The sequence below is a fragment of the Podarcis pityusensis genome (genome assembly GCF_964106645.2).
Source record: "Podarcis pityusensis genome assembly, chromosome: 2".
Lineage (NCBI taxonomy): Eukaryota > Metazoa > Chordata > Lepidosauria > Squamata > Lacertidae > Podarcis > Podarcis pityusensis.
The window spans coordinates 27,564,527-27,591,822 of NC_138029.1; the positions used below are offsets into that span (position 1 = coordinate 27,564,527).

General features: G+C 46.4%; 1 protein-coding gene across 9 annotated transcripts in view; it reads right to left on the minus strand.

The window, feature by feature from the left end:
* The window catches only part of SDK2 (sidekick cell adhesion molecule 2), a 339,664-nt gene that overhangs the window by 91,631 nt on the left and 220,737 nt on the right, over nucleotides 1-27,296 (minus strand). For all 9 annotated transcript variants that reach the window (XM_080994333.1, XM_080994331.1, XM_080994326.1 and 6 more), the window contains exons 3-4: nucleotides 11,411-11,517; nucleotides 4,070-4,217 (exon numbers count right to left, since the gene is read on the minus strand). In XM_080994333.1, coding sequence (XP_080850459.1) covers nucleotides 4,070-4,217; nucleotides 11,411-11,517 — 255 coding nt within the window. The remainder of the gene's footprint in view (nucleotides 1-4,069; nucleotides 4,218-11,410; nucleotides 11,518-27,296) is intronic.

The window sequence follows — 27,296 nt, forward strand, 5'->3', positions numbered from 1 at the left end:
CCTCGAAAATAGGGGCACTTGGAGGGCCTGCAACTTTACACAGGGAAAGTTCTGGGGTGCAAAAAAGAGAGTGTTCGGACACAGGAGCTTTAAAACACGGACATGTGCCGGAAAGTGCAGAGGAAACGTTAGTGTGGATAAACCCCTAAGTAGCTCTTATTACCCTTGCCGTTAGCAGAGGGCACACAACTGAAAGCAGAACAGGAGTAGCATTACTTATATCAGGCACTGGGAGGCTACGTTTTAATAGCCTTGTGCCTAAGGGAAGCAGGATGGGTCGGAAGAGAGGCACATGGATAAGCACAAAGGAGAGAACTTGGGAGTAGAAAACAAGGCCAGAAACAGCAAAGAAGAAGAGGAGGAGGAGGAGGAGGTGTTTGGCTTTGATATCCCGCTTTATCACTACCCGAAGGAGTCTCAAATCGGCTAACAATCTCCTTTCCCTTCCTCCCCCACAACAAACACTCTGTGAGGTGAGTGGGGCTGAGAGACTTCAGAGAAGTGTGACTAGCCCAAGGTCACCCAGCAGCTGCATGTGGAGGAGCGGGGAAGCGAACCCGGTTCACCAGATTACAAGTCCACCGCTCTTAACCACTACACCACACTGGAGAAATGAATGAAACAAGAGTTAACAGGCAGACTCAGGAACACACAGTAGGAGATGAAGTGAAGAATGCTGCTTAAGGAGCATAAGTGCAAAGTCCTTATGGGAACCCTGGGGCTAGCTGCCCCGTTCATTAGATTGTGGGCCCCACGTGCACTGCAGCATGAACACACGTATGCAACATTTGTCGGACTTCGCACACTTTCTATATGCTAATTCTGTGCGCCGGGCTCCACAGCCCCCAACTTTGTACCCTTTTGAGTGAGCTGTGCCTGGGAGCAAACAAGCAGAGAGTTGGCTGCTAGGAAAGCTTCAGCTCGTGAAAAATTACCCTTTGCCAGAGGGGAAATGCTGTATCGCACTATGAATGTGTCTGTCTGTATGAGGAGACATGGCAATTTTTCGCCCTCTTTCCTGAACAGAGTATTACAACCCTTAAGAAAGAGCGAACGCCCTTCCTTACGTCTCTCTCCCTCTCCGCCCCCCTTCTCACCCAAATTCATTTTCTCCATGATAAACAAAGCCATTAGTTTATCAAGTCTATCTCCGGATTTTAATGTGATGCGCCCGAGACATCTGTTAAACATCCTTAATGTTAGTTTAACAAGGACACATTCTGCCGCATTCCCTCACACTTTCTCCCATTAAGAGGGGAACGTGGCAGGGTTCTCTCTGACAAACAGCTAGGCTAATGTGTCTGCCTCGTGCCTTTCCAATGGGGGAGAAGGTTGAGGAGAGGAGGTTGCGGCGGGTTTTCTTGCAGGATGTGCTTTGTGCCTCTTCCAGGGTGCATCTCTCCCTCTCTCAGAGTAGAAAGCATCCTGGCCTATCAATATTCATAATGCTGTGCGTGTTGCCAAACCATATTTTTATCTATAGACAACCTACTCAGACGCCTACCCTGGCATGCCATGTAGCAAGCTGACTGCAACAATTCCCACATCCCTGTAGGTGTTGGGAAAGTTGTTACGCCTCTTCAGTATCCATGATGACTCTTGGAAGAAGACAACAGCTGAGAGCAATGCCGTAAAGGAGAGAAGGGAAAGACACAGAGAAACCCCACCCCCAGATCATCATAGCAAGGGTACTGGAGATAATATGGCGATTGATGTCTGAGTTAAGGTTAAAAAAAGAATGTGTGTATGTGTGTCTCAGAACCTCTGCTCTTTCTTTCTAACGCAGCTGTGCATGTTCACATTTGCCGCTCTGTAAAGATTCATTCGGTTTATTCTTTTTGCGGGGGGGGGGGGGGATGGATGCAACAGGAACTCGGGACCTGAAGTCAAGTGCTAATGATGAAGCACAGTGAGCCCATTAACAAACTGAATAACACAGTCCTGGCTCCAGGCCACAATTCAGCTCAATGGGACGTGTAGAAAGGAACTGTTGCTTACCGCCATCAAAAAACAGGGAGTATAAACTAAGGAGCGCTCATCCAAACTGACCTTTTGCCCCACGCTTTCTAGGCACAGTTAAGCCATGCTTTCCTGGACGCAGACTTGGAAAGCCCGGACCTGTGCCTAGAAATGGGAGCAAAGGTAAATGTTTGATGAGCGTTCAGTTTGTTCGAAGACAGCAGGAATCCACAGCTCTGTCTGCCAAGCCAACAGCATTCACCGGCTGGGGATTTCTCGCTCACGAGATGCCACTGCTGGATCCACTTTTCAAGGAAGGACCTCTTTGAACTCTCTTATGAATATTAATCAGCTGTAATTGCTGTGATATGGTTGATGGAGCCAGAATGGAAGGCAATTGGCATGCAAGCATTACTCTGCGGTGTCTCTGAGGCAGGGTGGGAACACGGGCCGTTACGCAAGTGGCTCCCGAGGGGACACTTAGCTGGCAAAGTGTGATGAAATGCTGGCCACCTTAGAGGGGAATGGCATGCCTCCCATCAGGGGAGCGGGAAAGCTTCTCTGGGTGCTTCTAATATGGGGGGGGCGGCAGCTTTAAAACTGTAAATTGATTGTTGAGGTATTGCAAGCAAGTAACTGGCAACGGGCTTTAAAAAAAACTTATCAAATTTTCCCTGGAAAGGATTAAATTGGGGTTGGGCAAAAGAGCTGGCATTTTGATGCGAATGTCACGTGAACGCTGAAAAAAGCTGGCATGCAGCCCCTGAGATGAACAGGGAGACAAAGCAGGGATTTCTGAGAGAATGAAAGTAATTTCCACTATTGGTCATATTATTTTGCTTAAAACAGAAGAAAGGTCTATGTGTCTGGATGCATGGACAATCTCCTTGCTTTGATAGTGCTTTTATGTCTGCGGAGAGTAATGGTAAAGAACCTAATGTGGGTTTTGCTCTAGGGCAGAGGTTTTCAACCTTTCTGAGTCCACGGCTCCCTTGGCCAACTGCAATCTTTCTGTGGCACCCCTGTGGGGCTCAGGAGCCCAGTTGTGTCACCCCTTGCCTGCAGAGCTGGCAGCCCTTCACCCTTTTTCAAACACCCTCCCTTCTGGAGTGTTCCCTCAGCCTCCTCTCCTCTCTCCTTGGGAGCCCTCTGAGCAGCCATTCCCTGTTAATTCCCAACAGCAAGGGCTGGCAGACTTGCCTGCTTACTCCGAGGCTGGCTCAGCTCCTGGCAACCCCCTGGCCAGCCCCAGAGCCACCACTTGCCTGGGGAGCTTGTAGCCAGGGCTGCTGCAACAACTAGGCAAGCCCTTGGGAGGCAGAGACACGAAAGGGCATTAGATGAGGGAGGGAAGGAAAAAGGGACAGAGGCCAGTGTTGCCATCATTCAAGGCACCTCAGGGTGTCACGGCACAATGGTTGAAAACCACTGCTCTAGGGGTTAGTGCCCCAGTTAATCTGTGAGTGGGCTGCTTTGGATGCCGCCATCACGGTGGGAAGGAGAGGGAGCACAACCTACCATATTTTTCGCTCTGTAAGATGCACCCGACCATAAGATGCACCTAGTTTTAGAGGGGGAGAACAAGTGGAAAACAATTCTCTCCCTCTCTGCGCAGCGCCCCTTCAGCGAAGCGGCAGGAGAAACAGAGCCCCTTCCATTTCTCCTCCCACTTCGCTGAAGGGGTGCTGCGCAGAGAGGGAAAGCTGCGCAGCGCCTCTCCAGTGAAGCAAAGCCAGGAGAACAAGAGAACTCTTGTTCTCCTGGCTTCAGCGAAAGCAATGCGAAGCCATGGAGCCTGTATTCGCTCCATAAGACGCACACACATTTCCCCTTACTTTTTAGGAGGGGAAAAGTGCGTCTCATAGAGCGAAAAATACGGTAATTGTACTTTTTGTCCCTCGTGCTTCTCCAGCTCATCCAGATGTGAACTTGCACTCCTCCCCTCTATGTTTATCAAGCCAAGCATGCAGGTGAAATAGCAGGCCTTTGAAGAGGATAATAAGAAGGCGTGTGGTTCCATTATCCAAAGTGTGTGGGTGCTGCCTTTCCCAAACACCTTCCAGCATTCTTTTAAACTCCGGTGGTTCTTCTAAAGGCCAGTTGTACTCACATGCGGCTGCTGGGAGGGATCTTGCGTCCGTCACGGAACCATGTGACCTGCGGGCGAGGGAAGCTGGCAATGCGGGGAGCGCGGATGACGGCGGCTTCCCCGTGAGACACACTCTGCTGCTTCTCAGCCTCCTCAAAGCTTCCCATATCTAGGGAGGAGAAAGGAAGAAAGAGCAGCAAACAGGTTAGCTGCAAGGGCAGAGAAACCAAATACCTGGCATTCTTAGAGCCTGGCTGTACAGCAGGTAAGTTGTAGGCTACCACTACGTTTAAAGACGTTCCCAAGAACCCAAAGCTTTGCTATTCTGCAATTTATACATGGAGGTCCTATGCAAGTGGATCAGGAAGATTATGAGAACAGGGTGGTAGGGGAGTCCCAATGAAAACTTAAGATGCCACATGGTAAGGCAGAGTTTATTAGAAAAGGCAGCTAGGCTCCTTCATACCTTCCAACTTTTTCTGATGCAAAACCAGGACATATGTCTTCCAGGACATACTCCTGAGCAAGTCACGTGACTCACGCCTCGCTCTCACCCTGAAAACACACTTTTTTTTTCCAGGGCAAGAGTGTGCGAGATGGCGGAACGCATAAGGGCCGCCAAGATCTCGTGAGACAAAACAGGATGACTCTTTCATTCCAAGGCACTTGAAATGTATGCGACTTGTGGGCCACCAATCTGAACACAGCCAGCCAGATATGAATGGTATGGGACTGATAACCCTCCTGTGCTTGTCCTCTGCCTATAACTATAAACGCGCGGTGGTGGTGGTGGAGGCAATGGCTATCAAGTATGCTGCATGCCACAATGCAGTGCTCATGGGCTGCATTTGTATCCATGGATCCCAGTTGCACAAGCCAGCAGTGCAGTGCAATCCAGCCCAGTGTCATCAAAATGCCATAATCTAACTTCATTACAGGATTCCTGTGTTGGTTCGCAGCTGTCATCTTGACACCTGGAAATTTGATAGATTTCCTCAACCTTTACTTGGCTACGCAGCAAGTCAGCTCTCATGCGGTGCTAGTTTTGTTTTGGGCATGAATTGCTAAGTGCAAAACACACACTTATATCATGCCAATCATGAAATGCTGCTACTTTTATGTATAAACGGCAGGTTTTTTCTTGCAAAAATAGATGGGAGAGAGTATCTGGCCCATTCTCAGTCACCGCCCGTGTGCACTTCGAAAGGTGGCAATGTATATCGTGTGAGTGAGCACCCTTCTCGGCTGACATGATACGATACGCATTTTGTACTTGCAAATCGGTTCCCCGAGCGCAAGCAAATCACCAGAAGTGGGCACAAGTTGCAGTGGAGAAGCGTGGCTCTTCTGCAAACAGGTATGGCTTTTCAGCGAGACATTATTGAGCCTGTGCAGGTTTCTTTAGAACACAGACGGCACAAATTAATGTTTCATGTGCTTTAAATTGGCAATGACCCATGCTAAAAAGCAAATGTCTTGTTCTCCCACGCTCGATGCAATCTCCTCTGCTTATACACTCTGCCTATGCACGTTCATCTGTGCCCCTCCCCTCCCAAACGCCCACACTCACAACCCTCCACTTACAGTTCCTAGGCCTGCCCCCCCCCAACACTCATATAATCTACATTCAGAGGTGCCTTTCCCCTTTTCCCTCCTCACACCATTTGATCAACAGTTACCTTGATGCTGCTGGGATGGAGGTCAGTGCCTCCTCGTGCAGCGCAGCTGCTTGTGTGCTTGAAAATTTATAGAACCTTTAATAATAATAGTACTAATGACAAAATTGGGGGGGGGAGGTGTGGGGAGACATTTTATTGACTTGCTTTAATTGCTGTAATTAAAAACGTGTAAAGAATCTCTTTTTAATGACTTGGCCATTAGCGTTAGCACAGCTGCCTGATTAATTTCCCATTAGCTGCCTGATTTGCCACCAACCTTTGGAGGGGGGGGCTGCTTTGGGGAAGGTGGGGGGGGGAGACGGTGATGATGGAGTGAATTAGGGGTGTTCAGATCTCTTAGGTGTGATCTGTAGGGCTTGGGTAATAACATAGGCCTTTTATTGGTTAAATGCTGAGGTAAACTGCACACTTGGCCAGGGGCCTCACACACGCCAAGGAAGTGCTACTTGGAAACGGTGGACGGTGTCTGTCACATTTGGAATGTGCCACAGCTTCAGGGGGCTGAAACCCCTCAGAGTTTGGGGCAGCTGTTTCGTGCTTCTTTCAGGAGTACCTGTTGAACCCCATCTCTGTCTTTGGGTGCTTCCAGGCAGAGGGGTGTGTGGTTTTTCTTTTTAAAAGCACTGTCCGCTCATTGTTCTCCTGTGTAGGCTACACAACTTTCCACATTTCAACAGGTACACCAACCTCCCCTTCTACTATGTCAATATTTGCTCACTTTTTATGGGATGAAGTGCTGCCCCTGAGAGCCCTGCTCACCATGGGGGAAAGCAGACATGCCCTTCCAGTTCTCTTAGCCACTTTCATCCACACTATACATTTAAAGGGGCGTGGGTGGCGATGTGGTCTAAATCTCTGAGCCTCTTGGGTTTGCCGATCAGAAGGTTGGCAGTTTGAATCTGTGCAATGGTGTGAGCTCCTGTTGCTCTGTCCTGTCCCAGCTCCTGCCAACCTAGCGGTTTGAAAGCACACCAGTGCAAATAGATAAATAGGTACTGCTGCGGCGGGAAGGTAAACAGTGTTTCCGTGAACTCTGGCTTCTATCACTGTGTTCTGTTGTGCCAGAAGCGGTTTAGTCATGCTGGCCACATGACCCGGAAAGCTGTCTGTGGACAAACACCGGCTCCCTTGGCCTGAAAGCAAGATGAGCACCACAAGGCCATAGTCACCTTTGACTGGACTTAACCGTCCGGGGGTCCTTTACTTTTACTTTACCTTATTTAAAGAACTACTATGCCATGGCTCCCTGCCACCCCAAAGAATCCTGGGAACTGTCTTTTGTTGAGAGTCATTAGGAAACCCTTAACGAACTACAGCTTTCAGGATTCTTCGGGGAGTGAGAGGCATGACGTTTAAAGTGGAATAAGAGTGCTTTAAATATATGGCATGGCTGTGACCAGGAGGATTTCATCCAGTAGATGCAATATGATTTACAAATTCAAAGTTAGGAGATGTTCACAGATCTCTCCTTTCCCCCATTTTTGATGGTGATTATTTTCTTTTCCCAATTTTCAGTGGTTATTTTTCTTCCTGGCAGAGAGGCAGAGAGTCGTGAAAGTCAGCGTACTAAATCTTGGGGGGTGTCCCCTCCCCACAGCACTCCTTTAGGCTGCAAGCAACAAGGTGCTCCTTCCCTCCCCACCCCTCGCCAAGACGTTCGGGTGGCTGTCTGGATTTTAATTTTCTTTCCTTGCTTCGGCTCGTAGATCTTCATTCCCAAGAATGCTGATGAGGCAGCAAGTCCACTTAAGATTATTCCTGATGGAAAGTGCTTCTAACAAGGAGCGTCAGAGGGAGGTTAAGCCCCCATCGTTGGAGATGTTGGCCTCAGGGCTTCCTGCACCTGTAATTTCATCATGAATCTTGTAACCGTGGAGGAAGATCCCTTAAAAAAATGAAAGCTGCAAGAGTCGTGAACGTTTTCGGTTTTTCTTCAAGCGATTCCTGGTTCTCTTAAGTGCGGGGAGATAGCTAAGTGCACAACGGAGAGTAACTGCCACAATACAGAAATTGGTTCTGGCACAGTCTTTGCAGCATTAGCTTTGTAGCAGCAATGCACAGCGGTGAAGGAATACACAATTAGAAAAGGGTGGGTTTTAGTTCTTTAGCTTCTGGATAGTGGAGCCGCTTAATGGGTGTCCCTATGTATTTCTTTTTTCTTAATTAAAAAAAACAACAACACACAACCCAACAAACCCAGGAACCTCAAAGTAGCTTTGAAGGTGCTTGTGCATTATTTGAAGCCGGACTCCAGGTTATGAATTTTTAAAAATGGTGGCTCCCGCAGTTGTAGGCAAAGGAATACGGAAGAGCAACATCAAAGGAAGAGAAGAGGGAATTAAGGCTTGGAAGAGTGCAATCAGCTATTGTGGTCCAGTGCTGAGACCAATGCCAGGACTTTCTGAGTTGTTCTTTCACCAGCTGAGATCCTCTCTTGCTTCTGATACCCACACACCCCTCCACGCTTGTAGACGACGCTCCTCCAAAGCATCTCTTTTATTAGGATTCATTAAATGGCATCTCCCTTTCCCAGGCGGTGCTTCTATAGTCTGTGTAGTGACAGCACAGGAAGCCTTGCAGGCACCTTGTCAACCTTGCCTGAGGCCTGAATTAACACATACACCCCACTCCCACTGCTCCTTTCCTCTGGTTGGTGGTCACGGTACTTTTCTCTGCTTTCTTCTCCAGCTCTTGTCTCAGCAAGTTATTTCTCTTCTTCTCCGGGCTTTTGAAGTCTTCACAGCATGCACTGATCTGGCATGCAGAATCCGTTGTCAGACCTAGCCTTTTGGTGTTTGGGATCTGCTGCCCGTGCAGCCCGATGCTAACCTGGAAGAACCTAGCAAATCTCAGAAGAGAAACAAATTAGAACAGTGAGAAGAATCAAGGCCTGCTTGCCATTTCCAGCTGCTGCAGACGACTTGAGGGCTGAGCGTTCATCCAGATTTTGTTTCACAAAGCTTATACGGAGGTCGGATCATACTCGCTCTTTATCATGCAGTTGTTTGCAGCGTGGCTATATGAAAATGTGCGTTTGTCCTGTATTCATCCTGATTTGCTTGTGGGATGTTTATACACCTTCCCATTAGTAGTTCATTGATTCCATTTAAGTTTGTGCAGTTAAAGTTGATCAAAGGGCTCCACTGCAAATGCATTTCCCCATCACTTTCCTAACTGTAAAATATCTGATCCATCCCCACAGCAAAACCCCTTCCCAGAGACCCACCCGCCCACCAGCTGTGCTGAAGCATGAAGCTCTCTAGCTAAGTGCGGCAGGAGGCAGCCAACTGAGCCACAATCTTCAGTCGCCAGCAGAAGATTTGTCATCTACACCCCGGCCTCTTCCACCCCACCTCCCCGCACGTCGGAGAGACCAGGGCTGATTTATATGGGCGGCTTGTCCCTGCGTCAGGCAATGGTGCTGTAATTGTTATAAACGTTGTTTGCTTTCCCTGCCTTCCAGAGGGTGCTGCCGAGAAGAACTGCTTGCTTTTGTTATAAGCCATCTTAGGGATTTAACACTTCAGGCAAACAGCCTCCTCCTCTTCCTTGGGGTGAGATTCACATGCAGCCCCGTTAGTGTTCCTCCATGCTTATTTGCCACTTCTACTCTCCTGTCTCCTCATGGCTCTGTTAGCATGGGGGGGGGGCACGCACGACCCCCTTGCAACCTGCCTCCCAATCTCCCAATGCCCCCCAGTCCTGCTCTGTTTTCTTCTTGCAGCTCCATTACAAGGGACTGAAGATAAAGCTTTCACAAGTTCCCAGCTCCGCTTGCCATAGGAGATTTGCAAATAGGGATGACAGTGGGGGGAAAAATCGGAAAGGTCCCCCCCTTCTTTTAAAAAAGAAAGCAAATAGACCAACAAAGAAAGAAAAAAGAGACATTTTAAGATCTGTCAGCTTGGAGGAAAGGGGCATCGCTTTGGAGGTTCTGTCATTTGGCACTGCTACAAAAGGTCACTTCATTGTTGTCAGAGGATTAATAAAGTGTGATAAAATTGGAAGGTGACCTCTCATGGACAGGACATGGCTGCCGAATACCCTTTCATTATTGCTGTATCAAAAATTCTGCAGCCGTCTGAGTGGTGTCCTTTACAAAGTCCTCTAATCTTGATCAGAAGAAGGTGAAAGAGGCCCTGGTTTGATGATGTTCTGTTCCTGCGGTTCATCACTCACCCTGTAAAGAGACTGTGCCTTTCTTTTAATTTGCATTCCTCCACCTCCACCTTCCAGCTGTTGATTCCAAATCCACTTTGCACTGCTCAACTGAAGAGCCCTTTAGCACCCAATAATTTCTCACCTAACATTTTGCTCACCAAGAGCAGCCCAGATCTTGCTGCCTGATGACCTTGACTACTTGTCATAAAGATATGCTGCAACTGAAACGTTTCTCTCTCTCTGTGTGAAAGAGAAATCACACGTGATAATAAGGCCACAACTAACAAACCTCTGAAAAGAGCATTTCCTGATTGTGACGGGGAAAGGGGTAATTCAGGCAAGTTTAGAAAAGTAGGACAGGAGGTGCTCAGAGCGGGAAGGGGAGTTAAAGGGCACATCAGCATTAGAAACGAACTAGCATTACAGTCATTCCCTCTTTCTGTAAATTCTTTCAGACTGTCTTTTAGGTTTTTGGGAAATGATACATAATGAAATGAAGAAAATGTTTAAATGGGCTATTCCCAAAAGACCAGAAGCTTTTCTTATAGGTATAATAGGGACGGATGTTCCAAAGATGATGACCAAATTATTAATGTAAGTGTCAACAGCTGCAGCTAGAATATTATATGCATAGAAATGGAAAGAAGAGAAGGTTCCAACGAGGGAGGAGTAGCTTTTGAAAGTAATGGGGACTATGCAGAAATGGCAAAGCTGGCAGCGAAATTAAGATACCGAAATGAGAAACTTTTCATAGAAGAATGGAGGCCTTTTGTGGACTATTAAAAAACAACATTACAGTCAAACGAAATTCAGGGCAGGATTTGAGATAAAAGCAGCGAAAGAAAAATGACAAAATACTTGTAATAGAGAAACTCTTCGTAATAGATAAATATATAATGCAGTAGAAAAGGTCTGAGTCAACTTACGAAACAATGTGTTCGATTTGAAGGTTATTGCGAAAATGTTTGAATGAAGGAATATGACATGACTGGGATTCTGTGAGAAGGCACATGATAGGTCTACACTCTAAACCAATAGCAGTTTAATGCCAGTTTTACTGTCATAGCTTTGCCAACCTACCATCACCAGGTTTCTTTGGGGCAAAGCCATGACAGTAAAACTGGCATTAAACTGCTATTGGTTTAGAGTGTAGACCTATCCTTGTTCAGGAAGGACACAATCTCAAATAGTTTATTGGTCCTCCAGTCACTTCGTTGAAGCCCTATCATCCAACAGGCAAGTCCCTTCATTCGGGGTAGGGAGCATAGGCATGCCTGGGGCATCCTGGCAGAGCAGGGGAACAGCTTCCACTCAAGGAAATTATTCCCCAGGTTGTTGCCTCCAGGTGGCCCTGGAACCTCATGGGGTCTTGGGGCCTCCCCAGCACTCCAGAGGTGGTGGGAATGGTCAACCTCTCTTGCCATCATCCTCTGCCCTCTTGCTCTGTAGCTCACATCATGGATTATTTCCCTGTATATATATATTTATAAACTTTTCGAGCATGACTTGTGCCGCCACTTACATGCCACCTGCACTTCAGTCTGCCTTTGCAGAAGGGCTCCCATGCGATTGCGCACAATGCAGCGGTAGAAGCCAGCATGCGTACGGTCCAGGGATGTGATCATGTACCTTGAAAAAAAGAGAGAGAGAGGAGGGGGAGATGACTAAACATATCAATGCAATACACAATCAGTGAGGTAGATAGTAAGGGCAACTGTAATCCCATACATCTCCTGATAGGCTAAAGTGAATTACTGTTGTGTACACTGTGGCGACATGGCCTATATCAACACAAACTTTCATTATTTACTTGCCAATTGATTATGTGGTGGCCTTTACACTCCATTTTCGTGGACAAAAAAATGAAAAAACGTAAAAGTAAATAAAAACCAAAAAAATTATTAAATCTGTTGTTGGAATAGAACTAGGAGAGAAGGGTTGAAGAAAGCAACTGGTCTTACATGATGCTGAACTTTTGGAAAACAAGCATTTTTTATTTGGGATTCACTCCCACAGGCACACTCCAGTTTGGTTAGGTATCTGTTTGGACCGGAAGATGTCCCTTCTGTTCTAGCCCTACAATTTTGTGGTTTTAAAAAAATATTTTAAACCTATATGGGAGAGAAACTGACCACATTGTTTTGGATTAAATGAACGTGCAGTGCTCATATTTGGGTGGGGAGGGAAGGAAGCTGAGAATCATTGCTCCCAAGGATGGCTGCCTGACTAAACTAAGCAGGCTAAGCAGAGCTAAAGGTAAAGGTAAAGGGACCCCTGACCATTAGGTCCAGTCCCGGACGACTCTGGGGTTGCGGCGCTCATCTCGCTTTACTGGCCGAGGGAGCCAGCATACAGCTTCCGGGTCATGTGGCCAGCATGACTAAGCCGCTTCTGGCGAACTAGAGCAGCGTACGGAAACTCTGTTTACCTTCCCGCTGGAGTGGTACCTATTTATCTACTTGCACTTTGACGTGCTTTTAAACTGCTAGGTTGGCAGGAGCTGGGACCGAACAACCGGAGCTCACCCTGTTGCGGGGATTCAAACCGCCAACCTTCCTATTGGCAAGCCCTAGGCTCAGTGGTTTAGACCACAGAGCCACCCGCGTCGCAGAGCTAGAGAGCCATAAATTCAGGTTTGGTATCAGGACCACCAAGTATGGGAGCCGCAAAATTTCCTGTTGGGAATATGGCGCTCCTTTGGTTGCTGCCTTGAACTCTGCATGGTATTGCCGTACTGCTTTTTAAAGCATACATGCACTGGTGCATCTTGGAGAAGTAGTTTCATGGCAAAATTTGAGCATGGAATTTGCATGCTGCTGCATCTCTGAATCTGAGAAGCCATATAACCACCTTGGCCAGTTGATTGTGTGGTCACACTCTCTTGCTCTGCAAAGATCAAGTATGTCAGTGCTGGTACATCCTGTGCCCTTATGGTACATCCTTGTGCAAATTAATTGAAACAAAGCATGTTTTCTATCTTACTCGTAATCCTGTACTCAAAACAAACACGGAAAGTCAGTTGATCATTATGGTGTCGGAAGCAGCAAATAGAAGGAATGATGCGCTCGCCACAATATATTGAGGTTCTACAAAAGAGAGTTATTCCAGAGCTGGAAAAGAGGTATCTTGACAGTACTGGGATATTGCAACAGGACCTAGCCCCCTGTCACACATTGAAAGTGCTTAAGAAATTCATGACAGAGCAGCAAATACAGGTACTTGATTGGCCAGGGAATTCTCCGGACGTAAATCCCATTGAGGATTTGTGGGCTTTATGCAAAAGTCGCCTCTGTGCTGTAGACTGTACGACTATGGAGAAGCTCACTCAAGGGATCCGAAAATCAACAGTGACTGTTCAAAACTAGTAGACTCCATGCCAAACCGTGTTCAAATGTTGCTTAAAAATAGCGGAGGTCATAGGCAGCATTTGCTTCTATTTTTCCCTTAACGTTTATAAACCGATTGTAAAAACAACAACCCTCTAAGCCATTGACAAAAATATAAAACAGAACATTAAAATTCTCAATAAGAAACAATTAAAACATTCAAATGATGCTTAAAACCAACAGTAGCTAAAAAGAGACAAAACACATGTAACTTTCTACAGGTTTGGATAGGTTTGCTTGATTAAACTTGCTTGTTGATTGGTGCAAGATTATGTATTTCTCAGTACAACAGATAGGTTGAAATAAAAATTGGGAAATTATATAAAGGACAAAGCTGACCTATAAAAAAGAACAGTAAGTAATATCCAACATGTGATTTTTCTGAAAGTTGTTGGGCGTCTGAACTCCTGACTTCTTCTTTCAGACTCTGGGCTTCAAATGAACATCACAAAACGTGAAAATGAAGCAAATCAGAGAAAAGGCCAGAGTTCTTGAGCTTCCACTATTTCAGGTTCAGAGGTATTTGTATTTCTTGGTCCTGCTTAGAATTTTATTTTTTTTAAATGAAAAAGGGAATGTGGGCTACCCCATAGCTTGTGAAAATGAAAGCCTCTGTTATCATCTTTTCTGCCCATTCTCTCTCCATTTCCAGCAATCCCCAATGTGGATATTCTAGAGCTGGAAGAAGTTCAGAAAAGGGCAAAACCAAAATGATTAAGCGAGGAAAGGTAGCAGCATTTGGGACTTTTTTTTTTCATTTAGAGAAAAGGTGACTAAGAGGTGACATGACAGAAGTATATAACTTCATGCATGGCATGGGAAAGGTGGCTGGAGAAAAGTTTTTCTCCCTCTGCCACAACTCGAGAATTCATGGACATCTGATGATGATGATGATGATGATAATAGGCTGGGTTTCCCCAGCCACTCTGGGCAGCTCCCAACAGAATATTAAAAACATGATAAAACATCAAACATTAAAAACTTCCTTAAACAGGGTTCCTTTCAGATGTCTTCTAAAAGTCAGATAGTTGTTTATTTCCTTGACATCTGATGGGAAGGCGTTCCACAGGGCGGGCACCACTACCGAGAAGGCCCTCTGCCTGGTTCCCTGAAACCTCAGTTCTCTCAGTGAGGTAACCGCCAGAAGGCCCTCGGAGCTGGACCTCAGTGTCCGGGTTGAACGATGTGGGTGGAGACACTCCTTCGGGTATACAGTCATACCTCATGTTACATTTGCTTCATGTTATGTTCTTTCAGGTTACGTCCCACGGCGACCCAGAAGTACCGGAAAAGGTTACTTCCGGGTTTTGCCACTCGCGCATGCACAGAAGTGCAAAATGACATCACGCACATGCACAGAAGCGGCGAATCGCAACCCACGTGTGTGCAGACGCGCCGCTGCGGGTTGCACTCTTTTCATGTTGCGAACGGGCCTCCAGAACGGATCCCGTTCGCAACCAGAGGTACCACTGTACTGGGCTGAGGCCATTTAGGGCTTCAAAGTTTAGTACCAGCACTTTGACTTGTGCTTTGAAATGTAATGGGAAGGGCTGCTGGTTGGGCAGTAGAGCTTGTAATGGGACCGCGCAGCTTAGGGATTTTTTCAAAAAAAAGTTGTTTAGACGTCGAGGGCTAATTCTGTTTCCGATGATAAAAACCCATCTGTTTCCACCGAAAAAAGCAGAAATGTAATGGGAGCCAATGTAGGTCTTTCAGGACTGATGTTATATGGTCTTGGTGGCCACTCCCAGTCATCTGATGAAGCTATGAAGCTGAATGTTGGAAGATTTGGGACAGATAAACTATGGGCACATAAACTTCTTCCCATAAGAGGCAGTGGTGGCCAGCAAACTGGGTGGCTTTAAAGAGGATTAGACCAATTCACAGAGGATAAAGACTACCAATGGCTCCTAGCCATGATGGAAATGCTCTGCCTCCGCAGTTGGAAACAGTAATCCTTCTGAATCCCAGTTGCTGGAAACCACAGGCATCTGTTTGGCCGCCATGAGAACAGAATGCTGGACCAGATGGGACACTGGTTTCATCCAACAAGCTCTTCTTAATTTTTTATGTACACAGATTATTTCGTCAGCACTGTGCAGTATAGCATTGCTCCACCCCACCCCATAAAATACGCATGGAACTTTGCTATGTCTCATCAATGCAGTTGTAATTGCATGTCATGGGGGGGGGGGGAATGGATCTACGTTCAAACAGGTTTGAAGCATCCTTACCACTGGTGGTAACTTCGAGAGACTGTGAAAACTAGGGGGAGTTGCTGAAATATGTGGCATGGCAGCTGGATGGGGATGCTATGGTGAAAGGAGTTTGAGGACATGGGAGTGTGAAAGCCTGGGAAATGAAGTAGGAAAAGATCATGGAAAAACTTTCCCTTTAGGCTGCAGAAAACCTGGAAAGAGTGAATTAATACCAGGCATTCATTTACGTAGTTTCTCTGCAGCAATGAAAGAAACCAGAGGATGGAAACTCAAAGGAAATAAGTGAAGGAATTCAGACTGCTTCCAGCCCCCACAACCTAAAATTTAATCAAGTAGTAAAAGTGCCGGAGGCTCCTTTGATACGAGTTTGTTTGTATTTTTCTTTTCGATACGCAGTTTAAATTAAACTTTAATAATGAGAGGTGATCATCTAATGGTTGCCTTGAAGTCTGGAGACACTTCTCCCCCAGTGCAGACACACTGCTGTTTGCCTGCGGCGTGCAGAAAAATTCATCTCTACCTGTGGATAAAGAGGGCAAGAGACCCCCATCGGACAGAGCAGGAGAGCTGAGTGCCTGCTCTCCTGATGTTGGCGCAGTGGCTGCCCATGTAGTAGTTACAAGGCGGAAGGCTTTGAAGTACAGAGGATGTTTCAAGACAACAAGGTGACATAAATGCTAAGGCCAATAGGGCATGGGAGGAATAGGCAGCTGCTGTGCTTTTCCAGAATACTTGAAATGTCAGGGAAAGCCTCTGAGTCCATTAGAATTAGAAGACAATGGTTCATTTAAAGTCTCTGGCTGCTTATCACCATTGCTATCACCCTTACTGTGATATGTCCAGTCCAGGGATATATGGAGATTACTTAACAGAAGAAGCAACTTACCTTCCATGCAAGTTCCCCATTCTAGCAGCCCACCATATACATGAACACAAGAGTCCTTCACAATTCTTCACCCACTGTCCTGATTGGCATGTCAATGAGCAAAGTGCAGGGCTCTTGGAGAGGAGATTGCAGCCTCGCTTGCTTCTCCACGGTTGTTCTGCTGCACTGAGCCAAGCCTCGATTATTGCAACAAGCTCTTTGTGGGGCTACCCTTGGTGCGAAACATTCTGGCTAGACTGTTGATAGGGGTCAGATTATTGAACACTCCGGTGTTCAAAAGCTTCCATTGGCTGCCCATATGCTACCAGGCCAGGTTAAAGGTTCTTGTACAGTGGTACCTCGGGTTACAAACGCTTCAGGTTACATACGCTTCAGGTTACAGACTCCACTAACCCAGAAATAGTACCTCGGGTTAAGAACTTTGCTTCAGGATGAGAACAGAAATCGTGCTCTGGAGGTGCGGCAGCAGCAGGAGGCCCCATTAGCTAAAGTGGTGCTTCAGGTTAAGAACAGTTTCAGGTTAAGAATGGACCTCAGGAACAAATTAAGTACTTAACCCGAGGTACCACTGTATTAATTTACAAGATATTTAACAACTTGAGTCCAGGATAACTCAGGCAATGCCTGATTCATTATATCCCATGGCTCAGACGCAGAAGTCTCACCCACCAGCAGCAGTGTGTTCAATACTGTGGACTCAGTTTTATGGAATCCCTTCCAGTTAAGGGCAGACAGCCCCCCTCTCTCTGCTGAAATTCTGGAGAAGACTCTCCCCCCCCCTTCCTATTCCACCAGGCATTTAACTGAATTCTGATTTAATTGTTTTAACTGATTTTTAGCTTTGTTGTATTGAGTTACCTGTACACCCCTTAGAGACAAAATTTAAGTAAGCATTATACAAATTGGCGAGACAAATAAGTAAATAATAAAAAGCCCCAATGAACGTTAAGATCCTCATCCTAGCAGGCTGCTGAGAATTAATCACCAGTCTGCATGCTGAGACAGGCTCCTGAGAACCCCTGAGCATCGCCTGGCTTCTTCTTGGTTTTTTCATTTCTTTCAATAGTGATGTGCCCTTCGATTTTCACATCCTCTTTCATTCCTATATTAATGTGGTCCTGGAAAAAAAAACAAAAAACCCACACCTACACCAAAAGTGTTCAACACTGCAAAATGCTGTGCTGAGGGGGAAGATTTGCAAAGGATGGTATTGAGGGTGCAAACACAGCCCTTCCTTCTGGTTTAATCCAATGATGAGTCTTTTGGCCTCAAGTTGGCCTGGATAGCAGTTCTTAGGCAGCAATCCCCCCCCCCACTTGCACGGGAGTAAAATCCATTTGATACAGCGGGGCTTACTTCTGAGTAAGCACGCAGCGGATTGCTCCGTCAGTCTTAATCCCCTCTCCAATGGCTCACCAACCTTTCAGCAGTAACTGCCTCTATCTCTCCTGTTTCAGGACTTGACTTAGCTTATCACACAAGAGCTCTGACCATAATCCTCAACTCATTCTTAAATCCACCTTCCTCTCCTTTTGACAGGCTAGCTCCAAAGTTCTTAATTCTGCCAGCCTATTGGAGGGAGTTGTTAATTCCTAGCGGTGGTGCTCCAAACCCACGTTCCATGCAAGGGAAGGCTACAAATTCCAGCACAGCTGTCCAAAGACTCCATGTGATGTTTGGGCAAAACTCCATGCCAAAGCTCTGGGATGTTGGCAGGGTAAACAAGGACCTGAGGGCTATCTGGGATTGACAGGGCTGTTTGCCAGCTCCTGTCCTCTCTCTCTCTGCCTCTTTGCTTCTTATAGCTATGAAGTCCTTTGCCAACTGGCTGGAACCTGCCAACCTGCATTTTATCCAAGGGCAAGTGCCACGTGCAACTTTCAGCATCCTGCGTATAATGCGGACAGACTCATTAGGCCATGAAGACAGCAGTGCTTGTGGTCATCACAAACGCCTCATATTTACCCTCTCCTACATTAAGGGCCTGAGAGGTCAAATGGGAATTGCGTTTGCTCCAGTTCAACACACTGTACTGGGACTCAAGAGTTCGGCTATACTACTAAAAAGGTGAATATCTCGATTGAGCCTGTAGGTGGCAGCATAGGATGCCCTACTTGGAAACCACCAATCAGGTTAAATGAGGTTGATGTCCATAGGAGTTTTCATAGGGAGTTTGCATTACCCAACCTCTTTTCTCAAGGCCTTGATGTTGGTGCCTTATTGGAGGAGTGAAAGGGCACTGGATGAGCTTGAGGAAGGCATGCCATATACTATCAGCAATCCTTCCTTTTACACCAACAGGGGACATTGTGGAATTCATCTGTGATTAGCAGAAATGAGCTGGGATATAAACTGGCAGGGACCATCACTTTGGGTCACCTTTGGGCACTATGTCAACAGGCAGATTCCCCAAAAGGTGTTAGTGATGCTTAGAAATGGGACTGAGCTTGATGGCTTTTAATGAGGGGAAATGCAACCTCTATGAAAAGTGGTTTTTCTCTCTCCAAATGTTGTTCTAGGGAACTCCTTAGGCTATGAAAAAAAAGGAAAAGAGAAATAATTAAAAATACAGCCTGCAAGCTTGGTTGCTACTGCTCCCTCTCAGTGCGTGCTCCCTCTTGTCTCTCATATCTCTTGGCTCAAGCACAAATAAAGTGGAAGAAAAGGAAGGATTGAAATGAACCATAAAAGGCATGGACAGAAGGAATTGAGGTGCGCATATTGCATTAGGGTCCTTTGGTACTGCTGTGACATTTTAATATTTGGGGTCTTCCTTGCAAAAAAAGGTGAAGGTTTTGTACACTGCTGTCAAGAGGTATAAACGTTCTGATAAGTAAAAAAATTGTTAAATAGATAAATAAAATGAACAAGTCTCCATGGCATCATTGGATAAAGACAAATGTGGATTTCAATGGCAGTCAGAATTGACCCTTTGCTCACTGTCTGTACAGACTGCATTACGAAAATGTATACCAGCTCTCGGGTCTTTCTCCTCTTCTTGTGCATCAGGTGAATTTCCTGCCTTTTTAACATTTTACTTTACTTAATGGCATATAAATATTAATACCCTTTTTATTTTTTTTAATGAAATGTTCTAAAAGCAGACACTCCTCAAATCCTGGAGTATTTATTACTACTTTTTAAACGTTTCTTGATGTTTTAAGATGAATCTGAATGCACAAATGATGTCACAGGTGCTAGCCAATCGGCATCCCATTCAATTTGAACCATCTGAAAGCCTGCAATAGTTCCCCCCCCCCCCCAGCTCTCTTTGGGAGAGAAAGTACATTTGTCTACCCATCAATGGAGGCACTATCAGACTTCCTCTGCCATTCTTAAAAAGGTTCTGTCTGTCTTCATCCAAAGTAGCCTCCATAAGAGAGAAATCACTGTTATACAATGCCCCCATGTGTGCTCCCTGCTGCCTGCCCTGCAGTGGTTCCTATGTTTTAGCCCTGTTGTAGGCTTTAACTACATGAACTGGGAGTAATAATAATAATAATAATAATAATAATAATAATAATAATTTATTTATACCCCGCCCATCTGGCTGGGTTTCCCCAGCCACTCTGGGCAGCTCCCAATCGAATATTAAAACACAATACCGCATTAAACATTAAAAACTTCCCTAAACATGGTCCCCTTCTGCGCCCAAGGAGTCTACAAGGACATCTTACACAGGAGGGCTCTAGATCTGAGAGAGCACTGGGGAAAGTCCCTCTGGTGCAATCCTTCCTCCATTGGTGGGTCCCCTCCTTCATCCTTTTCCAGGGCTGCCATTTTAACCCACAATACCCAAGTGTGACACATCATCGGGGGCATTGTAGGAAATTTAAATGGTGGGCTTCGCCAGCGTTCTGGGGCCTACGAATGCTGAGTGCTGACGCCTGCCCTGCTCTTAACTTCTTCAATCACCTAGTCTACCTTTTTAGGTTAAGCAATTGAAGCTGTCGTTTTAGCAAGATATATAGAGAGAAAACATTTTTACATGCTGGGTACAACTGCTGGAACTCAGCCATTCAGAAAGACACATTAAACACTCCTGAATCCAAGCCAGCAGGCAATCTAGACAAAGAAGACCACACAGCACTTGCAGATAGTGGCTGGTTTCTCTCTCCCCTTTTTCTTTGCTGTATTCAATGACATTCATCTATCTTATGGTCAAGTACTGTGCCTTTGTTTTCCTTCCTTGAATCTAAGAAAGAGTGTTAGCTCAGTCATTAAAACACTTGATCTGAAGTCACCTGTGTTGTTGCTGCATATTGGGAGGGAGAGGGGGAAAGGCAAGGCAGCGGCAGGTGAGTGTGGTTCAGAGGCACTGGCAGGAGGCACCAGATAGGCTCCGCTGGTGCTTTTGCACCACAGCAACCTCCCCCATCCCCTTTTCTGTCCTGGTATTCAGAAGTGGCACAGTGTCAGGGACTGGCAGGACGCGGATAAGGGTGCATCGGGGGAAGATGGGGCTAGTATCTGACTCTCGTGGTTTGTGGGGACCTGTAACAGCCAGAAGGCAAGCGCCAGAAACAGGGGAAGCTTCAGAGCTGCAGAATAGAGCAAAAGTTGGGTGTGAAGAAGAGGAAGAAGAGGCAGGTCAGGCAAGCGAAGGGTGGGTGCTTTCCCACCCTCTCCTGCACCACTGTCTCCCAGAACCAGCAGAGAACTGAAGTGAGACGAACAGAGGCAGCTTCCAGGTAGACATAGTCTCTGACTGCATGTGTGCAGCCCATTGGGGGAAGATACATAGGATGGAGGAGGGCGTGTGGCCCCCTGTCGCTGCAGCTGCTCCATAGAGCGCAGACCTGGGAATAGCTGCCTATATGCTAGGCTTGTGTGTGTGGGTATTCGGAGCTGTGGAAACTACTGTAAGTGTCAGCTCTGAGTTAACTATCTACTGTGTGCATTACTTTGGCTGGGGAGCACCCTTGACACGCTGGTGACTGGAGATCAGGTGAATCCTGCTGTCCCACCCTGCTGTTTGCTACTGCTACACAGGCATGGTGTAAGCCAGAGCTGTCTCTGGAACAACAGTCCAGGGTACAAGGGACTATGTTGTTGCACTGCAAGGAGCAGGAACTAGTCTCAGAGTCATGTTTGTACACAGGAAAGTGGGCAAATAGTCAAGGAAGGAAGTGGACCACACTAGGAAGTACTAAGTCAAGAGAAAGAGTCAAACTATTGGTTCAGCTACACTGTACTGGTTTGTCAACACAGTAAGGTAAGGTAAGGTAAAGGTAAAGGACCCCTGGATGGTTAAGTCCAGTCAAAGGCGACTAAGGAGTGCGGCGCTCATCTCGCTTCAGGCCGAGGGAGCCAGCGTTTGTCCAAAGACAACTTTCCAGGTCATGTGGCCAGCATAACATAACCACTTCTGGCGCAACAGGACACCGTGACAGAAGGCAGAGCGCATGGAAATGCTGTTAAGCTTCCTGCCGCAGTGGTACCTATTTATCTACCTACACTGGTGTGCTTTCAAACTGCTAGGTTGGCAGGAGCTGGGACAGAGCAATGGGAGCTCACTCCGTTGCACAGATTTGAACTGCTGACCATCCAATCAGCAAGCCCAAGAGGCTCAGTGGTTTAGACCACAGCGCCACGCACTCCCTTATCAACACCGTATTGTCTATACTGCTAGTCGGTGGTTCTCCAGGGTTTCTCCTGGGACCTTCTGAACGTAAGAGGAAAGGGAGAGGAAGTTGTGCTGCGCAGGAGGAAGTGCTTGGACTAACAGGACTTTGTCAGTACAACCAGTCGTAGAATATAATACCTCATTCAACAAAAACGCAAAGCACCAGCACATAGAATGACAATACAAGGGCATAAATATTTATAGTTCTATAGAAGTGCTCTAATGGGTGTCACATTTATAACTAATAGCATTCTGTCTCTCTCTGTAATGTCCAGATGTAACTATCAGCTTGGTTGTTTTTGTTTTTTTAAATCTAAGTTACTATTAACTAAGTGAATTCATAACCTTTATTTGACAATAAATCCCCCTTTTTGCTGTATTGAATAAAATTAATCCATTTTACAAAGTATCATGTCCTTTTTCTTTCTTTCACTGAATCAAATAAAGTGTGTTAGCTTAGTCATTAAAGCAAAATCCTGTACTTTTAACAGATGGCAAAATCAACAACCTCCACTTCCTTGCAGGATGCATTATTTTAAAATATGGAAATGCAAGGTCAGATACAGCAGTCAGAAAAAAGTTCTTCCTCAGATTTTTGGCGATGGTTGGAGAAGGAACAGGGGCAAGATCCAGGAAATTCAAAGGATGGATTAAAATTGGGAGGGGCGCCTTGCTACCATCAGAGCTCCCCCCAGTGACTACCAGCCTTCTTTTTTTGGGGGGGGGGGAGTCCAAAAGCTGCCTGGATTGACATTACATTATGATACAGTGGTTGCTCTGATGTAAAATGTGTCAGCCACAAGCAGAGATTGTCATTTCCTTCATCAGAGCAGCACCATCTCATCATATAACTGCTCCAGGGGGTGTAGGTTGGTGGCAGAAGGGTGGCCGCCAGCTGATGATGACCGAGAATGACAGCAGCAGCAATGGGTTGGGGCTCCCCCACCCCCAAATTATTCTTCAATCACCAAACACACACACACACACACACACACACACACACACACACACCTAATTGTCACAGAGAAAGGGACAGCAAAATGTGGGGTGCAGTGAATATTGGCTCAACACTAAATATTGTCTAAGAAGCTGTGGGTAGAAGCTCAGCTACTAAAATTGATAGGATTTGCTTTATATTGGTGACTCTCAAATTTCAAGCTGTGATGACCTACTCACACCACACTAAGACGACCTATGGCTTGCTCCCTTAAAACAAAGCCTTGGTGCATCTTACAGACTTCTGCTCTCGAAGATCAACCAAGATGGTTCTCTACATGCACAATACCAGCCATATGACAAGTGTACATTATAAGAGTAGAACGAGAGGCATTCTCAGTGGCTCTTTCACAGCCCTCCAACTACGGCCCCACATGCACTATACATGGAAAGCATCATCATACCACTTTGAACAGTCTCCCAAAGAAACCCGGGGACTGCAGTTCGTTACGGATGCTGTTAGGAGAACCTTATGTATTCCTCAGATCTACAATGCTCAGTGATTTAACATTTGATTCTAATTCCCAGGGAATTCTGGAAAATGTGGCTCTGTGGGGGCAACCATTTTAGATTTAATAGCTACGTGTGTGTGTGTGTGTGTGTGTGTGTGTGTGAGAGAGAGAGAGAGAGAGAGAGAGAGAGAGAGATTCCAGTGGCTGCTTTGAGTTCTTGGGACCTGTGAGAAATGGTGGGTTGATTATCTAAATAAATATCTAGGCTGCACTCAAGACCTACCTGTGAGTACCATCCCAACCTCAAACCTCACTACATCCTCAACTGTTAGCTCTGTGTTTCCCCTGAATACAAAATGCCAAAAGCTCACAAGGATCCCGCCATCTGCCTCTGAACTGAATCCAAACGTTTAGCATCCACTGGCTAACAGTGTGCACACATGCCAGCATTGGCAGTCTGGAAGCAAGCAAGGAAGCAGGAGCCTGAATTTGCAAGGATGGGCCACCTGAGAACTCAAATGGGTTGGCCGACAGGAAGAAGGCGAGCAACTCTCAAGCAAATAGCTCCCTCCTAGTACAAAAGTATGGAGACTGAAGGAACCATTGGGTGAGAGACGCTTGGTCCATCTTGTCTAGTATTGTCTACTCTGGCTGCCAATGACTCTCCAGGGTCTCAGGCAGGTGTCTCTGCCCGTGTCCCTGGAGATACTGGGGATCAAACCTGGGACCTTCTGCATGCAGAGCAGATGCTCTGAGCTACGGTCCTTCTACCAGAGTCTCAGTTTTGAGATGTGCCACTTCCCCATATACCTGACACTGTGTGCTGTCTCAGATAACCAACGTCAGACTCCTTGTGCCACCTGCTTGAAGGACCGGGGCAAAATATTTCTGGCAGCTGGCTTGACAGAAATGTGAGCAGTGATGAGGCAGACTGCCTGGATTCTAAAGGCAAAGCCATTAAGGGAGCCAAACAGCCCAATGGAAAGCAGTGGCAAAGGTGGTGGGAACATCTACACCCCCCTCCCAGCTGTTGTTTTGCACCCTTTCAGCTGTGAGTCCTTGAGTGTCACTGCTGATATTCAAAATGATCCTCACTTGCTTTAAATAAGATATTTCAATTTCACCAAGCTGTCAGGAGCTGAGGCGGACACTGGGAATAATGGGCAGAGTCTCCTTGTATTGTCCTAGTTAATAAATCAGCCACAACACGAACGCAGACAAAGGCAGGGATAGAATCTTTCTCTCTCTCTCACCCCCTCAAACAGGCACACCAACCATTCAGAGATGCAAACAGTAACACAAATCCTGAAATGCACACCGACCTAGAAACATAATTTTAGACTCTAACAAGGATGAAGCACAGGGTACCATCCCCACATACCTAGGCAAGCTAAGGGTGATAACAGAGGCACCCACTTAACCTCTCCCTTTCCTTTTCCAACAGGAATACCACCATCCATCTCCCTTCTATTCCTAAGAGCAAGATGCAAACACAGCTTATTAGTACAGTCATACCTCGGGTTACAGATGCTTCAGGTTGCTTTTTTTCGGGTTACGGACCTCAGAAACCCAGAAGTACCGGAACGGGTTACTTCTGCGTTTTGGCGGTCGCGCATGCGCAAAAGCGCTAAATCGCAACCCGCGCGTGCGCAGACGCGCAGCTGCGGGTTGCGAATGTGCATCCCACATGGATCACGTTTGCAACCCGAGCGTCCACTGTACTGCAGGAAATGCTGGCGTGAAACAACTCTTAGTCAAAGCAGTCAAGCACAAGGCTTGGGCCACTTCTGCCTATGTGGGCTAGGCCCAAACTTCCCCCTCCGCAGCTATCCCACGGAGGTTGGGAGTGTGAGACTAAGTGTGGATTCAGAGAGGACATCAAGAGCAGAGGGACTCTGGTTGCAATGTAGATGTGTAAATCCAGGTCAGAATCAAAGTCTGGGTGTTCAATAAAATATGACGTACTCCCAGCTCCCTGCTTCTAGGTCACAACTGCAGTTTGTCCCGAGGGATGATTATTTGTAATGGCTCTCTGCCAGTTTCAGGGGCCTGCCCTCCACAGCAAAGAACAACCACTGTCTGCTCACCCAGTCATATACTGGAGGTTTCCCTTCCAACTCCTCATTCTGAAAAGGTCTTAAAGCATCTCACTTGTGCGCTTGAACAGAAATCAAACATTGGATTACAGCCCTGCTATTTTTACAACCCAGGGGTTTTTACAGTATCTGAGTTATTTCTCAGAATTCAGAAAATTACTAGAGATGCCAGCGAAGCTCTCCAAGCTAAGGCTCGGATATGAGCTTTGGGGGATTGTAAAGGCCTTTCTTCGAAAGAAAAGTCAAGGTTTACAAACTTCAAAATTCTTCTCCTGCTCAGATTAAAAATATCAACTGGAGAAGAATTATCAGCCTATCCGGCCAGACTTCACATACTTGTTTAAGTTCTACTTTATTTGCCAGGCACAAAACAGTGGCCATGGGGGTTGGATCCTGATGTAAATGATGCTGTTGGAAGGGGGACTTACCTCCTGCACTTCTTAAGCCACACATTGGGATAAGTACATATCTGCATTTGAGTTATTACAGATCAGGAATTCTAACATAAAACTCTAAAAAAACACCAAACCCAAAATCACCAGCAGAGCTGCTCCAAGTCTGGGTCAAAAAGTCCCAATTAATACCCCTGTTTTACAGGTGAGGAACACCGAGGCAGAGAAGTAAGTGATTAACCAAAGGTCAGCCATCCCAGAGACTTGTATTCTATCATAGTGCGTAAGTTACTATTGCTCAAATTCTGGGAGTTAGAAATCCCGGAAGATCTACTGCAAATAAGCCAAACAGCAACTAGTAGTTCCAGACCCACCCCAATCTATACAATTCATAGCAAAGCGCAGATCACATGTACTGCCAGCACAGCACAGCTTTATAGGACCACACCTGCTACCTCCTTTCTAGGCACTCACAATTGTAAGTGAACAGTGGACCGCATGTTTGTGCCACCCAGCAATCCTTATTTCAAATCATGCAAATGATCCCCCACAAATCTATGCTTCTGTTCACCCCATGCCTGAGCAGCAGCCAACAAAGCATGGTGCTTTCCACTGCGCACAGACTCCCACCCTCGTCTCCCCATCGAGCTCTGTTTTGTGAGTGAACATTGTCCATATGGGATTGATCAGCCATTCAGAAACTTCTTCCGCCGTCAGCCAGAAAGCAATGATCACTGGGGCACAGAAACCATTCCAGGCAGGCTGATAGAGCCTGCCTCCGCCAGCCCTTGAGCGCTGAGATACAGTGTGTGAATTTGGCTTAGGTCACAGCTCTCCAAGATGTTACTTCTTTGGGTTGCTGATGCAGAAATTCTTCTGCCCTGATCATGCAAGCACGAGACTGCATGCATGGAATGCACTTCAAGGTTGGGGTGCTGATGTAGCGATTGTAGAGCTTGGGTCTGTTAAACTAAGGGTGGGAAGAATTGACGCATGTAGGATTTACCATCAAATTACTACTACTACTATTATTCTTACCCTGAGATCCACCAACCAGAGCCAAGCGCAAATGCTATACATGTAGAAGAAAAGATCTCAGGAATTTGTGCAGGGTACCAGAACTGAACTGAGTTCACAGTCCTGTCACACAGAAACTCCTCATCTCTACCCCGCCCCGCCCCAAAAAACGTCCTTCTTTTCGGCAGTATGCATTTTTTTTTAAGGTTGTCATTTTGTTGCTGACGTTGTTAAACAATTGGGAGTCAGAATTACTAACTGACCTAGTAAACAGTCGGTGGTGGGTTCACCTGCTTTCCCATTGCTCAGTTGCGTAGTATGAGGGGTGGGGGGCCACA